Below are 16,377 nucleotides of genomic sequence, written 5' to 3'. Positions count from 1 at the left end.
GAGGAACCCCTTAAAAGAAAGTGGGACCTTCTACTGCCATGCCTTCTATTTGCTTATAGGGAAGTCCCTCAGGAGGGAGTTGGTTACAGTCCCAATGAACTTCTCTATGGCCATCCAGTCAGAGAGCCATTGGCCCTGATTAAGGAGGAGTTGGAGAGTGCTCCTTCCCCCAAGCCAGTCGGAGTGACTGACTATGTGATAGTTCTATGGAGAAGAATGTCACACATGATGGCAGAAGCTAGTGATAACTTAAAAGCAGGTCAGGGTCTGGTCAAACATTGGCATGACCAGAAGGTCAACATGGTTGGGTTTACTCAAGACCAGCTTGTGTTAGTTATGGTGCCAACAAGGCAGAGGGCCTTGCAGGACAAATTGATAGGACCCTTCAAGGTTGTGGGCAAACCTGGAGAGGTGAGCTATTTGGTGGGCCTATGCAGATCTAAGGAGGCTCCCAGAATCTTTCACACCAACCGTTTGAAGGCATATGTCTCGAGACCAGAAGTGGGAGCTTTGCTTCTAGCTTCAGCTCAAGAAGAGGAGAGTTAACCTCTACATGACCTCCTCAGAGGCCAACCTTTGGATGAGAAAATAGAAGGAATCAATCTCTCTTCTCAACTGACTTCTGAACAACAAGAGGAGTACAACGTTCTGTTAAATCAGTTTGCCTCCCTGTTTTCACTATTACCAGGCTTGACCCACTGGGGCCAGCATGATATTCTCACTGGTGACTGTTTACCTGTGAAAAGCAGAGGTTACAGAAAGTCAGAACATGTGAGATCCCACTTCAAAGGAGAGGTCAACAAGATGCTTGATCTCGGGTTTATAGAGCCCTCTACAAGTCCATGGTCTAGTCCAGGTGTTCTAGTACCAAAGCCAGGATCCAAGGAGTTGAGATTCTGTGTGGACTATAGAGATCTAAATGCAGTCACTAGGACTGATGCCCATGCTTTGCCAAGGACAGATGAAGTGGTGGGTAGACTTGGTTCAGCCAAGTACCTCGGTACATTTGATCTGACGTCAGGCTATTGGCAAATAGCTCTGACAGACCATGCCTAGGAGAAAACTGCATTCTCAACCCCAGCAGGCCTCTATCAGTTTAAGGTTATCCCTCTTGGACTAAAGAATGCACCTGCTACATTCCAAAGGATGGTCAATCAAGTTCTGAATGGGTTGGAGGACTTCTGCATGGCATACTTGGATGACATTGAAGTGTTCAGTCCTACATGGAAAGAACATATTGATCACTTAGGATATGTTTTGCAGGCTCTTGAGCAGGCCCGTCTGACCATAAAGGCAAGCAAATGTCAAATTGGTCAGAGCAAAGTGGTCTACCTTGGTCATGAGGTAGGAGGAGGTGAAATAAGGCTAATGTCTAGCAAAGTACAAGCTGTACAAAACTGGGCCACCCCTACTACTCAAACCCAAGTGAGAGCTTTCTTAGGTCTCACTGGGTACTACAGGAATTTCATAGAGAACTATGGGACCATACCTTCTCCCTTGAATGTGATCTCCTCTCCGAAATTCCCTACAAAGGTTAGATGGAATGAGGAGTGCACTCAAGACTTTGAAAACCTGAAGAAAGCCCTTTGTCAAGCTCCAGTCCGAAGAGCTCCCGATTATCACCAACCCTTAATTGTGCAGACAGATACCTCCAATACAGGTATAGGTTCAGTCCTTAATCAACTGGATGAGAAAGGTAGGGAGCACCCCATTTGCTTAATCAGTAGGAAACTGAAGAAACCAGAAACAAGGTGGGCAACCATAGATCGTGAATATTTTGCCATTGTGTGGTCTCTGAAGAAGTTTAGACCATACTTGTATGGTTCTACTTTTGTGTTTCAGACAGACCCTTGAGAGGGTAATGCAAATGAAACGGGAAAACCCAAAATTTCTGAGATGGTCAATCTGCCTGCAAGTGTTTGATTTCACCATTGAGCACAGAACAGGATGTCACCACCAAAATGCTGATGGTCTCTCTAGTATGCTTTTAACTGACTAGAGATTGAGATTCATCCAGGAGTGGATTCAATCCTTCTGTACCTTAGTCTGGGGGGAGCGAGTGTTGGGGAGAATTCTCCAGAATGACTAATTTTGCTTACCTACTGAGTCCCTCAGCAGCTTTGCTGGATTTCTAGGATTTGATTTTTCACCTGGTAAGAGTGTGAGCCTTTTTTCCCCAATCTTACATGTGTTTTGCTGTGTGTGTGTTTAACATTTGTGTGTTCATAGACTGTAGAGCCTCACCTACTCCACAGGCATCATCTTTTTACTGTCTGTTACACAGCACTATCAGTGCAGTGACACAGGGTTGTCTTTTAGACTTCCCAACTCAGACTCCATTTTCTTTGACTGACTACTGTCTCCCAGAACCTATAAAGTTGTGATTTATTTTATTAGCCTCTGTAAAACCACAGACCCAGTACACCCTATTTTACATAGAGCACTGGAAAGGGTTAATACTTATCCCTTTTTGTCTTTTTCTCTTGGAGCATTGTTTCGCTCCCTTTTCATCAAGACTTCGCTGGTGGCAGTGATAACGACCCTATTTTTCCTACCGCGGTTATCTTAAATAACTTTGGTTTTGTTTTAGGCTCTCTTGGTAGCCTCGAACTTAAACCCACTAGACCATATATGTTTTATTTCGGTTCCAGATGGGTTTATTCGACCTTTCTTTTTGAAAATGTCTTTCTCGTGTTTTACTCTGCGTGCCAGACCAGGTTTGGTTCCTTTGTTCACCGTCTTTTCGCAGGCTTCTAGGCAGAAGCCCTCCTTAGGCGCCTGTATGTCTGGGGGGGACAGGATGTGAGGGAGGGGTTTAGGACTGCCTGCACAGGGTATCCTTGGAGACCCATGTCACACTCTGAACTGATTGGCTGTGGTGACTGTCCCGGCGGGACAGCCACCCTGCTGTGTGATTGACAGCCAGGCTGTTTGAATGGGGGGAAACTGCATAAAAAGCATGTCTCTGGGTCTGGAAAGGCAGAGTTGCCACTGGAAGGAAAGAACCGATGAGGAACTGATGGAAGAACCGCCCGGTGAGGCCCTGCTGCAGGTCTGAATCCTCGAACTCCAACGACAGAGAAGATCCTCCAGGAATCGTCTTCCCCTGAGCTGGTGGGACCAACCAGTTCGCCCAAACTGCAAGCCAGAACTCCCTCCTCTGGTCGAATTCGCTGTACAGAGCTACAGTGGGCCAGATAGCCAGGAAGGTCAGACCCTGCTTGGTTTTTAAGGAGCGCACCTTTTATTTGTTGCTTTGCTCTGCTGCTGGTTTCTTCCCTGGGCAGTGCAGGACCCTCCAGTCCTCCTACTTCGTGTCAGTCCGACAGTCGCTTCAGGAACCGTGAGCCTGCAGGAACTGCCAGGAACGTCCACCTCAGCTACAGCTTCTTCTCAATTTAAAGGTACTGTGCAAATCCAGTTGTTTGTTTCGTTCAGCCGCGGTGAAAGTGTGTGAAATCTTTCTCCAATCTGAGGGCTTGTCCTTCTCTACTCTTTAAACTAACTTTTCTGCCAACCAACTTCGTCCAGAACTCTTGCCAAAGACTTAACTGCAAACTAACCTGAGCTGTGTGATCTTGAGAAAAATACTTTTGTCCTATTGACTTTGGCCCTAAGCCTTTTTGATTTTATTCCATCACTGTAGTTCCTCTTTCTAGATTGCCCTGCTTACTTACCTGTTGGTGCTGTTCAATTTCTGCCTAACTTTGTCTTTACCTCCCTTTTAAATTTCTGGAGTGCCATTTTGCTCCCACTTCATTTGTGAGCTTAACTTGTCTGGAACCTTTTGGGAGTGGTGTGGTGTATTAAGAGTGTGATTTTTTAAACTGCTTTACTTTAGTGAAATGTTATACAACTGATGTGTAAATAAATGTATATTCTTTTACTCAGAAACCTTGAGTCAGTGTTTATTTAAATCATAGTAATTGCTGTCCTTTGTGTAACTATTGATACCGCTCACTTGCTCTTGAGATAAGTCTGGCTGCTCAGCCATCGCTGCCACTTTTACTGTGTAGTACAGGCTTGTACAAAAGGTGAATTTGTACTGTCACTTGTAGTCTTAATTGTGTGTGGTGTTCCCAAAGGGTACTGCATATAATTCTGCCTAACAATATTCAGTGAAAAAACTTTGAGAGAGTTAAGGTGAGCAGATTTAATGCAACAAAATCCTTGAAATGAAAGATCAGTGGGTGTGAGCAATGACAAGCATCTTCATATCGGCAGGGGGCGGAAACTCTCCAGGGCAAGTTTTGCCCCTACATTCCGAGACAGGCACTTCATTCAGGCAACGCCAATCTGGTGGCAATTCCGAAGGTTCGCCTTTTCCCATGTGGGCGGACAAGCTTTCTCACATGCAGCTAGCACACTGTGGAATGGGTTACCAGTTGATCTCACAGGCACTGTGAATCACATTCAGTTTAGGTGTGCACTGAAGACCTTCCTGTTTTAGTACCATAGGGGCGGGTGGTGTCCTTGTTGTTCCTCACGCCAAGATGCCTTTGAGAAGTGTGCACTGTACATGCATATAACATAACACCTTAACTCAGCGTCCCCACGTAGATGTCCTCCCATGATGTAATTGTGTATGTCATTGTAAGTCACGTCCATTGTAATACATATGTGCTCATGGGCTTTGCAATGGGGTTGCCGAGTTAAGATGGTCATCACTTCCCACAAATGCTGAATTTCAATGTTTTTTTGTGTTAAATCTGATCAACTTAGCTCTCGCTTCACTGACGTTTTTTCACAGGATGTCAAGGGTTTTGTTACAGTATAGTTCCTTCCATGCCCACTATCCATGGCCTTTGGTCATGGCCAATGCGCATGTTTAACAACTACGTTTCTTCCTGGCCAACTAGCCATGGCTTTTGGCCAGCTGGCGACTGCACATGTTACACCAATAATGTTTTCCTCAATGACCCATTGCCCCCTACCTAGTAGATGGTATTGCTGCATGTGTCAAATGTTTTCCTACTCCCTATACCTGTCATAAATTACTTGAATAATTTCCTTTTCCTGTGGTAGCATAGCAGTGTGCAGATTCCCACAATGATGAAAAAACGGTTGAAAAATAAAAAGTCTTCCCCATTCTCACAGACACTCACCATGAGTCACCCTCTTCTTTTATTTTCCCCCTCCACGCTCCCCTCAATTGTTTTTTCACTCCCTAACCCTCTCCCATTGCCCCTATGACTGTTCGGTTTGCTTGATTCAGTTTCTTTTCCGATCGCATCTTGCATCTTGCATTGTTGCTGCAATAATCTTGCGCAATTCCCCTCATATTCCCCTGATAAGACGAATACATGTTACCTGTGACTGGCTCCCAAGTCCATTCCTAACGTGACAAATTTGGTGTCCTCTTCACCCCTCACCACCTCCCCACCTCTAGCCTGATGCAATTGCATCCTATTTCCTCCTCCATATAGCATTTTTAACTCTTTTAATTTTAGGTATTAAAGGTATTATTGCAGTAATTACTTGCATCGAGAAAACACAACAAAATGGCAGCTTTTCATTTCTGAAACGCCTCTCTACTGCACAGTACCATCATGGGAGACATATACACGTTTTTTGGGAGCCTTGGGCATCCCATTTTACTTCAAATATTTTAAAACTACTGGACAGATTTAGCCTGATTTAGTCAAGGGAATTAAGTCAAAGCTTAATTAATCCTATTTAGTTCAAATCCACCCAAGGGTTTGAGCAGTACTGCTGTTCAGAAATTGGACTTTTGGAAAATTAATAGGGGTTATGTTATGTTAAATTCATTTTAAAAGCGCAGCCTACACTGACAAGGGCATCATGGTGCTAAAAACAGGAAAGAGGGAATAGCCACAGAGAGAAAGAGAAAAACCTTGTTTTCATGGAGCAATGACAAAATAGATGGTGCCGAAACGCGCAGTGAGAGGAATATAATTCCGTTACTGGGCAGCCGCAACCGAAAAGGAGGCCCCCAAGTACGAGAGCGCTGAAATCCTGGTATCAGATCTGAAAGAACGGGAAGCGACAAAGAGAAAACAGTTTGCTTGCTGATACTCCGGGCCAGTGACATAGAAAGAATGGTGGACAATACAAAGAGCTTTGAATTCGACGCACTTAGAGACAGGAGGACAATGAAGAGAGGACATAATAGGAGAAATAGAAGAAGAATGAAGAGGAGTGCTGGTATCAACTCTGGCTGCAGTATTCTGTCAAATGTGAAGGCGGTGAAAAAGGTAAACAGGTTGGCCTAGATAACGGGAATTACAGTAATCAAAAGTCCCAGACACAATAGAAGATACCACAGGACAGCAAAGGTGTAGAGGCAGAAACTGGAGAACTTTACGAAGCACCTAAACCTGAAAAGTAAGTAAAATGAAAACGGTGTGTTTTTGTTTTCTTAATATCATTTTCATTTTTTAACACATCTTTCCCAAAATGTCCAGTTTGAGGGCCTGGGAGTGGCCGTGACAAACATTTTCTTTGGAAAATGTCTCCCAAATCCAACCAGCGAGTCAAAATTTATTGGCAATAGAATTTTGGGAAAATATATGTACACATGATTCCCCTTAACTATAGGGTGGATATTGTCACCCTATAATAAATATATCTATACATATATGTATATCCACACACACACACCCATACACACACACACACACACACACACCCATACATACACAGGAGCAAGCTATCAATAGGCATATAATGAGTCTGATACACAGATGGCTTGATGACATTGATTCCAATCGCAGCGTAAAATTATATCATGATGCTCTCATCATCTTGGTAGTGGAAGAATTCTCCTATTCAAGCCAAGGCATGCCCTGCTTAACCTTAAAGGTAAATGTCAAGAGAAAGAGCACTACATGCATGGAGCCCTGAGGGGAGTGCTAATGCAAACGCTAAGACATTCCAAGCTGGTTTAAATGAGCGGAGATCAGATGTCTCTTAGCTCAGCGGTTAGTTATGAACAGCTGAAGACACTACGGATTGGTATACATAACACATTTGTATGATGATGACATGTAACCTCAATGAAACTTCATAATGTAATAACTTTTGGACAGCTTGTATTCATTTAATTATGCTACAAAATAGAGAACTCTCTTGTCAGTGTGATATTATTTTGTGTCATGATGATTCTTCAACTGATTAGTTTGTGATTGTGTGTGTGTGTGTGGGCGTGTGGGCGTGTGTGTGTGCATATTTGAAATAATGTGTAAACTTGCAAAACAATTGGCATGGTGTGTGAGTTTGTATATACCTATAATGGAATAAAAAATATTTTCCAGTACTATAATCTCCCATAGATAACATTTCAAACTTGAAAGCTGTTCTTTGCACCCAATGTTTTAGTCAACCACAATTCAAATTTAGTTACATTAAATATCAACCATTAGTTGAATACATTGTTTCATGTTATTGCTTATAGCGTAAACGTTGTTCAAGAGCAGTAGAGCACTTTACAACAGAATTGTGGCAGCATTGGGCTTGGCTTTTTATACAGTAGCGCAGTACAATATGATGGAGGGAAAGTGGGATTTTTATCCATCCAGCAGGTATTGTTGATATACGTATGTATGTAAATTCTGAAGTTTAAAACACCCTTCAGTTAACATCACCTCCGACTTCACTGTGGTATTGTGCATGACCAGAAGTGGACTGGACTACATAGTCTTCAAACATTTTCTGGACAGCTTACACAACATCCCTACCTACATTCACAGGAAATCGCTTGAACTCATCTTCCTATGCTCATTAAAACACTCCTTTTTTCTCTCTGTCAATGCTTCACCTGCTGATCACTCACACATCCCTCTCCATTCTGGATTCCCTCTCTCGCAGCCATCACCTAAAGAAAATAACGCTGACTCTATGGTCCCCTACCATTAACAAGTCAGGATCCCCTACATGTGCCTTTACCCACACTTGATCACTCTACTGAACTCACCATCACTTTGTTCAATGCTGCTTCACTAACTCTTAAAGCTACAGCTGTTGAGCCCTCTCCTTCACTGCATCCCACCCCTGCACTCAGCTATAGATCTTCCACACCATTAAAGAGCTGAAAACAACCATTTGTCATTGCGTATGCCTCAAGAGAAAAGCCTGCTCCACTCTATCCTTCCCTCCCCACTGCGCCTGACTTTGCAAACTCATATTACATCAATCATATATTGTTTCTTCGCTTGCAGCCCAGAAGCTATCCATAATCCTCCAGACCATGCTTTCCCTATGTAATGTTGTTCCACATCCTACTCCATTTTAGCAGATGACTTTAGCATCTATCTCTCCCCCAAGGCCACCAAACTATGGGACACCATGTTCACCCTCCTATTCCGCTCTTTTTCTTCTCTACTGCCTCTTATGCCTCCAATTTCATATCCCATTTCACTTCTACTTTCCCTGTTCAGCTAACACACATTTGCCTCTCTCCCAATCTCTCCTAAACCACTACTGATCCCTCTGCACCTCAAAGATCTTGCTCCTGTCACCTGCTACCACCTATCCACCTTTGTTCAATTTCTCTCTAGCTACTGACCCTTCCCAGCAAATTACAATATGAATATGGCTACATTCATCTTAACAACATGACTATGACCCTAGCAATCCCTCTTTCTACTGGTCTGTTTCGTTTATGTCCAACACCCCCAAATCCTTAAAAGAGTTGTCTTTAATCATATTGTTAATGACTTCAAGAAACATGCAGTAACCCAACCCCTCTAAATCACAGTTTGGGCCTCTTCCTGGTCCTTCCATTCTGTTATTTTACACTTCAGAAAAGTACCTAACTTTTCCTCTTTCATGCTTTACACCTACATCTTGTCCTACCTCAGTAAACCTCATCACACTCGTTGGCTCCCACTTCCTGGCCTATCCTCCCAATATATTGATGACTGCAGCTCTTCCTACTCTCCCTCTCAGGCCCTCTGCCCTGTACTCTTTACCAACCTCTTTATCGTCCATCCCACCTTTACTACCTCTTGCCTCTGGCCACACCCAGCACTACTTTGTCCATCTTTGGGAACACGCAATTCAGTCAATTGAACTACTTAAGACCAGACTGAAGACCCACCTTCTAGCAGCTGAAAGGTCTCCTCACCCCCTTAAAATCCTTCCAATCTATTTGCCATGCCTACCCTGCCCTGATGAGAAACATTCCTATGTATGTAAAGTGTATCCATTTAGATATTCCATTGCCTTCAATAAACAACATGTGTGTGTGTCTCACTGTCCCCATTCGTACCCATTCTATGCACTGCACATTACACCTATGCTGTGTGGCTCACCATTACAAAAGGGGCCTTGCTCCCGGACTTCCTTCAAGAATTGTATTATTGCCCTAGGTATAGTACGTTTGATGGAAATGTCTGACCAAACAACCAAATACATTGAAAATGTAAAGTGTCTTCCACCAAACACCATGCTGTATTTGTAGCGTATTGTAAACATCATCACAAAAATACAACACCACACACATTAACAAATATGTACATAAGTGATCAAAAGAGCGGTACACTTCCCAACCTAATATTTACTCTTTGAGCGTAAGACAGAGTGAATGCACATGTCCCTGGTCAATGCATTTGGGAGACAGAGATGATTCCTCCATTACATGATACGACATTCCATATGCAGGATTCCGGAAGTCCGCTCAGTCTGCAAGATGCTCATCCCATGGCCGTTATTTTAGGTATTTTTACTGTTGTGCCAAATTGCTGTGGCATGATTATTCCTCTATCTCCCATGTTTTTTTTCTTTTTCCATGTTTCTCATGTTTAATGAATTATTTCTGATGATTTCTATAATCCGAGATTCCATTTCAGGAATGTAAAAGAGTTGTTGTGAACATTCGTTCAGTTCCAAAGTTATTCCTTCCCATTAATGGCTATGTTAGGACTCTCGCTATGGAGCTGCAGTTTTGATACTCCCAGGCTAGTTTACTGGTGCCTCACAAGTGACTAGGGCTTCGAGCCCCTGTCTTCCCAAGGTCACTCTCCGTATTCTTCATTAATAAAATGTTATCTTGTAACTTCGAGATGTTCCAAGTGGGATTATTGTTAGTCATTTAAATGTGTGAATTATTTGAGAGTATGTGGTAGAAACAGTTCTTCTTCTCTAGGAAAATCTCTTGAGGGCAAAACAGAGCATCACTGTATCACACAGGATCTCATTCCATTAGAAATATACTTGTGGCATGTCCAGAGATGTGTACTATTCCCACACAAATGAGTTCTTGGGTGGGCAGACATGCCGGAAATGGCCCACCAATGTTTGCACTTCCCTGGGAAACCCTGCTGCACTTGATTTTACAAGTACCCGGCCATGATCGTTCTGTTTCATGATCTACCTGGTGAGACACATTAGTGTTCACAAGCCAAACTGCAGAGTAAAACATAGTCTTATTTACACGGGCTATCTGTTACCCCGACTGTTTGCTCCTGCTTGTTTTTCTTTTTTGATTCATTCGTTAGTAAGACACAGAGCATAAAAACCCGTCAGCCGTCAAGAAGGCATAATTTGTCAAACTCTGGCCCGTAACTGCACATCGTTTTGCACCCTGACCCATGTCTGTAAGAAGTCCTCTTGCAAGAGTCTTTCTCAAGTTTGGTACAACACCTTTAGAGTCTTTCATCTCCTATTATTCCAGCAAGGACTGTTGTATAGCTGTAAATCATGCCAAGCCACTCTCACACAGATGGCAGGAAGAAGCTACCAATTTAAGTTAGGATGTTCCTGAAGTGGTCCTGTCCAGAAGCTCGCAGAGCGTCCATTGGCATTGCCTCCAGACACTTTGTGAGAATAACACGAGAGCTTTCAGTGGGCACAGACCACATCTATGGAATGGGTAGAAGGGACTTGTCCAACCCTCATAAACATTAATGGCCATAATGCACACGCATTGTAGCACCTCCAAATTTCCCATACTTTGGACTCCGGTCCCTCCAAGGGCGTTCAATCTATAGCGCGTTGGGAGCATACCCATGTTGAAAGGTGCTATACAAATGACGAAATGATGATGGAAAGCGCTGTTAAAGAAAACCAAGTGCTGTTGCGCTGCTTGCAGGACGTTGAGTTGCCATAAGCAATGCTTCGGACAGAATATAGCCTAAACCCTTGTGTTCTTCTACATCTTCACAAGTGGTTCACTTTCAGCTGATCAGAAACCATTAGTACTGCAACCAGTAACCACCAGAGAGATTCTGGCCACTAAGAACATTGACAAACCGATCAGTCGGGACAGGGCAAACCTATCTCATGTGCTTGCCTCCTGCATCTGCTTTTTCCAGCCTGAAACTGCATGACATTGACATCATATTGAAGTGGGCTTGAGGCAACATGAAAGCTGCACACAATTAAATGTCATTTAATAAAGATCAATGGAAAAAGATTTTAAAAACGACCTCTGACCTAAATGCCCGATATGAAGAACACCACTGGTTCCCACAGCATAAGGATAATGAGGGGCCTATGCTCACATCAGCATATGTTATGCTACTTCATACCCCGATATTTAATTTCATGTTTTGAGGACGTGTATGTTAATCATCTCTCTGCACAGACTACCCTTACTAAGGAGGGTTGAAGAAGTGCATCAGGATGCTAGAGTTGAAACCCGGATTGATCAAACAGTATTTTGTGAACATTTCTTTGGGCTAATATTTGGTAAAGAGGGCGCATATGTGATACTATCATTTTAAATTGTTCATTATGGTATATTTATATATGTATATGTATAATTATATATGTGTATAGTTAAACAGCATACACATTGCAGAGCCATGTCACCGCCTTACCTGTTTATCTCCAAAGTGTGTACACCATATTTACTTTCAATTCTGTATTTCCCGGGGTCAGATGCTGTGCTTATCAACGATTCATTTTTATACCTAGTAAAAGAGAAAGAAAGCAATGTAATTAAAACTAAATTCTATGAGGCCCTATTACCTGAAAATATATAAATAAATGATGTTGCCAAACACTTATCACTCCACTCAACCATGTCATTTCCCTCTAGAGCATCCCGTGCCTCCAGCTACACTCCTACCCCTGCACCCTTTTGGTATCCTACTCGGTGTGTCGCCTTTGTGCTGTGCTCTGTTGCTTCCCAGCTAACTTTGTTTTGTTGAAATCATTTTTATTAACAAATGCAGTGCAGTGGCAACAATAAGAGATGGTAAACCTCAAATACATTGGTACATGCACAATGCCGCTGCATAGCATGGAAATATGTAGACAATTATGTAAAAATGAACATAAAACTCAAACTATGACATCCCTACCGTTCTGAACAGCAAGTCAATAGATTATACTTGAACATCACAAACCATGGCTCCCACACATCCACAGCAACATTCATCCGAAGTCGTTATGATAAACCAAATTATGCTGTATGATCAGTCTGACAAGGACAGCACTTCCGGAGGTTCAAACATTGCCAGCGTCAGTGCGTTCCAGGGCGCCACATCCAGGCTATTCTCTCTCAGTCCCCTACACACTGCCCCATGCCATACAGCAGTGTCTGCCATCGCCCACCTCGGGAGGTCTTCCCACCACACATCCACACTAGGGCCCCTGCTAACTTCCAAGACATTGCGATTGTACGCATTGCCAGCATGCAAATTAGATCCTTCATTTTTGTGAGATGTGTGGCACCTCATTTGTGCAGGAACAACCCTACAAAGCAGGCCACAGGGGGCCATTCATGCACATCGATGCCACACTTGGACACCCTCTTCACAATCTCCGAGCAGAATCCCATTATCACCTGGCAATACCACCACATGTGGATGATATCGGCCTCCATGTTTGAACACCTGGGACAACCCTGTACATCTGTGCCCTGGAACTGGGAAATCCTAAGAGGGGTCTTGTATGCCCTATACGCGATTTATAGTTGTATGAGTTTAAACCTGGCATTCTGGAGACTTTTTCATATAAAGAAGTATCCTTGCCCAATCAGTATCTGTGAATTTTTTACCTAGGTCTACCTCCCACTTAGTCCTTAACCCAAGATCTCACCTAAAATGTGAATTCATGAACCACTCATAAAGTCTAGAGACTACGTGGTCACCTTCCGACGTGTCATAGATCGATGTCAACACTGGGTCACCCTCCATGCAATATTGAGCTGCCGGCCTTTGATTCACTACGATCTGTACCAGACTTGTGTACAATAAAATGTGTCCCTTATGTATACCAAACCGCTGTGCAAGTGCAGCAAACCCAGTCATCTTACCCCCCTGAAGCAAATCCTCCACTGTAGCCTCCCCGCTAACCCCCCAGTTTTTCCTAATGCACTGCACCCAGCTTGGTTGGTCAGCCAACACCACGACTAAGGGTATGTGTGGCGAGTATTGGTCAATGAGACATAAAAGCTTCTAGACTCTATGACACAGTACCTTGCCCAGTGTCAATAGGTGCAGCACTTGTGTAAATTGGGCTCCTTACACCCACATCATCTCTTTCAGTCAGAATTGTCAAACCGAGGGCTGCAAAAGCGGTGTGTCCAATGACTGCTCGTCAGCCAGCCATCTCATTACAAATTGCAGTTGACCAGCAAGGTAATATAGTTCGAAGTGGGGGTGTCCTAATAGCACCATTCTCATAAATCCTTCGGAGCTTGTGCAAGTCTATTATGTTCCTCTCTCCACCTCACAAAAAATGCCTTTATTATGGAATCCAGTCCATTGAAACACATCATGTGTATTACAAAAGGATCATTCACAAAGTGGTACAGAAGGCGAGAGGGGACCACTATTTTCAGGCTGTTCATCGGACAAAGTGGTCTCGCCACTCTCGGTCTTGCATGCGTAGGCTTCCATTACGGTTTGTTTGAAATGCCCTTTATTATGTTTCTCAGGAGGATGGAGGTTGAGGCACCAGCACTAATTGTGTTTTCCAAGGATCTGCGGGAACCGCTGTGCCAGGAATGTTAACTTCTCCTATGAGACTGTGCAGGTGCTCTCCAGGCCCATACAGAGAGGTCACCCGTATGACACTACAATGCGGGCTGGCCAACAGCGTTGTTTCCATCCTCAGCCCAGCCAATAAATCAACTGCTGCAAATATGCAAAGGAAGGCAGTTTGAGCGGGGTATAATCCTGCTTCAAGGTCACTACCAGCCAAAGAGTCATCAAGCGTCCAATAGACAAGCCAGTGCAGCACTACATATCAGACACCCTGCAGCTGAATCCAGGGCAAGTACACAATAAGGTCACAACCCCTGCAGTAATTGTCAAGCTGTGAAACTGCATTTTATCTACGATAGTTTATCATAAGATTAATCCATGTATTAATCCATTTATACATGCATTCATATATGCATCCAGTTAGCATTAGGCTATGTTTGAGCACTATAGTTTTGCTCTAAGCTATAATGTTTCCATATTTGCTGAGAGCCATGAATAGTATGTACACTTGTCATTTTATAGCACATTGTAGTGTGCTGTTAGGTGCAAGGGATCTGCTTTGTGTCTCTGTCCACATGAATTGACTTTGAGCTGTGCGCGGAAAGAAATGCCGAACACATAGCAGGTAAATGTTTTCATAACAAAAATGAGTCTTGGCAATCAGCTATATTAGAGGTGACCTTGCTGGCTGTGGAAGAATGCTTGTTTAGTTTTGCAAGTTAGTCTGTCCCAATGCGAGGAGAGACACAATATGCTTGTCTGTTCTTGTAATGTAGAAAATTTCACCATGAACTGGGACAATATGATTATGCTGACTGAAATTATGTATGCACACACGAAGTATAGAATGCACGCAGCCATCGAATGTTTTCTGTGCTTGCAAATAGTAGAAATGCGTCATTGCTCTGCATAAAACAGTGGCTTTTATTATTGCTAGAGTGAGTGAGGGTGGGTGTGCGAGTTAGCTCTCAGAGGAGGCAGTGTGTGTGTGTGTGTGTGTGTGTGTGTGTGTGTGTGTGTGTGTGTGTCTGTGTGTGTCCAAGTTAGAGCTAAGGTGCTGGGATGCTGGGAGGGAGCTCCCAGTGCTATAGTGGTGGTTAGTAGAGCATTGCTGGAGAGAAGCCGGGAGGGTTTGGATTACTTAAAGCACTCGGTGCTAGAGTGTTGCTTGCTAGGTGTTAGTGTCATTTTGTAATGCATAAAAAAGTGCATTCTGCTTAATACGAATTCTTTGTCTTGTGATCTCTCTGTGTTAGCGTGTGTTTTCATTCTTGTTTCATTAGTATTTACTTCTAAATTTCACAAAGCTGCATGGCAATGAGGAAAGTGTGCACTCTGCCAGCAGTGCCCGATAGGGTGACATCCAAGGGCACTACATTGTTGTTCAATATTGCACCAATAGTCCAGCAACTCTTCACAAAGTCTCACCTGGCAATGTCAAAACATCCAATCACGGTTCTTCTTCATGTTCCTGTTATGACGTGATTAGGTGTGAAAGTAAAGAGAAGGTTATCTACAGTTCCCGTAGCCTGGGGGACCCACCAGGCTCCTCACTGCCCATTGACCACTCTCCAGGGAACACTGTCTGTGTGCCTACCAATCTCTGTGCACCATGGCTGAACGTCCCAAGGAGCCATGCACTTGCAGGGTCGTGTTATCTGCTCACACCCTCAATCGTGCACCGGGCCACTTCCAACCTTCCAGCAGCCTCGCCACAGGGTCAGCCCTAGCCCTGATACACAGGGTCAGCGTTTCCGAGCCGCCCTATGCAATGAAATTCCTGCATCTGTCTCACCACAACAAAGAGACAGGAGGACAGCAGAGCTGCAGTGCTCAACAAGGGCGATTACAATGCGGCCGCCTGCACACGCTGCAGCACTCTGCGTGTGGCAGATTTTCAGAGGTAAAGTGAAGGATTTACTGTGAATCCACAAGTTTTCCTATGGAAATTAGCAGATTTACCATGCAGTAATACCACTGGCAGTAAATCCATTAGAAAGTATAATTTGGTGGTAGAGGAAAAATGCGGTAATGGAATTGACACCACTTTTCTACCTGCACAGCCAACCTTGTAATGAGGCCCAAGGGTAGATGCAGTGCATACGATTCATTTTTTTGAGGATGCAGTACAAGCACTTAGTGTCTTACAGTCCAGAAATCCATTGTTGTATTCAGGACACCACTAATAAACCAGGGTGAATGAGTTTGGCTGAACTGCAAATTATCTGATGTGTTCAGAATTTGCTGAATTTCTTGAACTTGAACTTTGAAGTGCTTTGGAAAATGTAGTTTGGGCATCCAGATTGACCTATATAAGGAACTAACCTCTGGAGCCAGCGGTCACCGTGAATCAATCAGGGAGGCAGGCGGGACATGTCTGTTGCTCTTTCAGGGCTGTCATTTTACTTTATGGAAGTCTTTTAGGCATTGATTGATGTATGCGTTGCTGCTCCCTCTTTAAAAGAAATGTTCTGACTTACCT

The 16,377-nt window shown here is 43.6% G+C and overlaps 1 protein-coding gene across 2 annotated transcripts in view; it reads right to left on the bottom strand.

Annotated features, from left to right (window-relative positions):
• The window catches only part of MYOM2 (myomesin 2), a 578,568-nt gene that overhangs the window by 417,090 nt on the left and 145,101 nt on the right, over positions 1–16,377 (bottom strand). For both annotated transcript variants that reach the window (XM_069606094.1, XM_069606095.1), the window contains one exon: positions 11,781–11,873. In XM_069606094.1, the coding sequence (XP_069462195.1) occupies positions 11,781–11,873 (93 nt within the window). The remainder of the gene's footprint in view (positions 1–11,780; positions 11,874–16,377) is intronic.

The sequence above is a fragment of the Ambystoma mexicanum genome, chromosome 4p, assembly GCF_040938575.1.
Source record: "Ambystoma mexicanum isolate Mex_15411 chromosome 4p, UKY_AmexF1_1, whole genome shotgun sequence".
Classification (NCBI taxonomy): Eukaryota; Metazoa; Chordata; class Amphibia; order Caudata; family Ambystomatidae; genus Ambystoma; species Ambystoma mexicanum.
The sequence above is the reverse complement of the archived record's forward strand: the minus strand, read 5'-3'. Positions and strand labels throughout refer to the sequence as shown.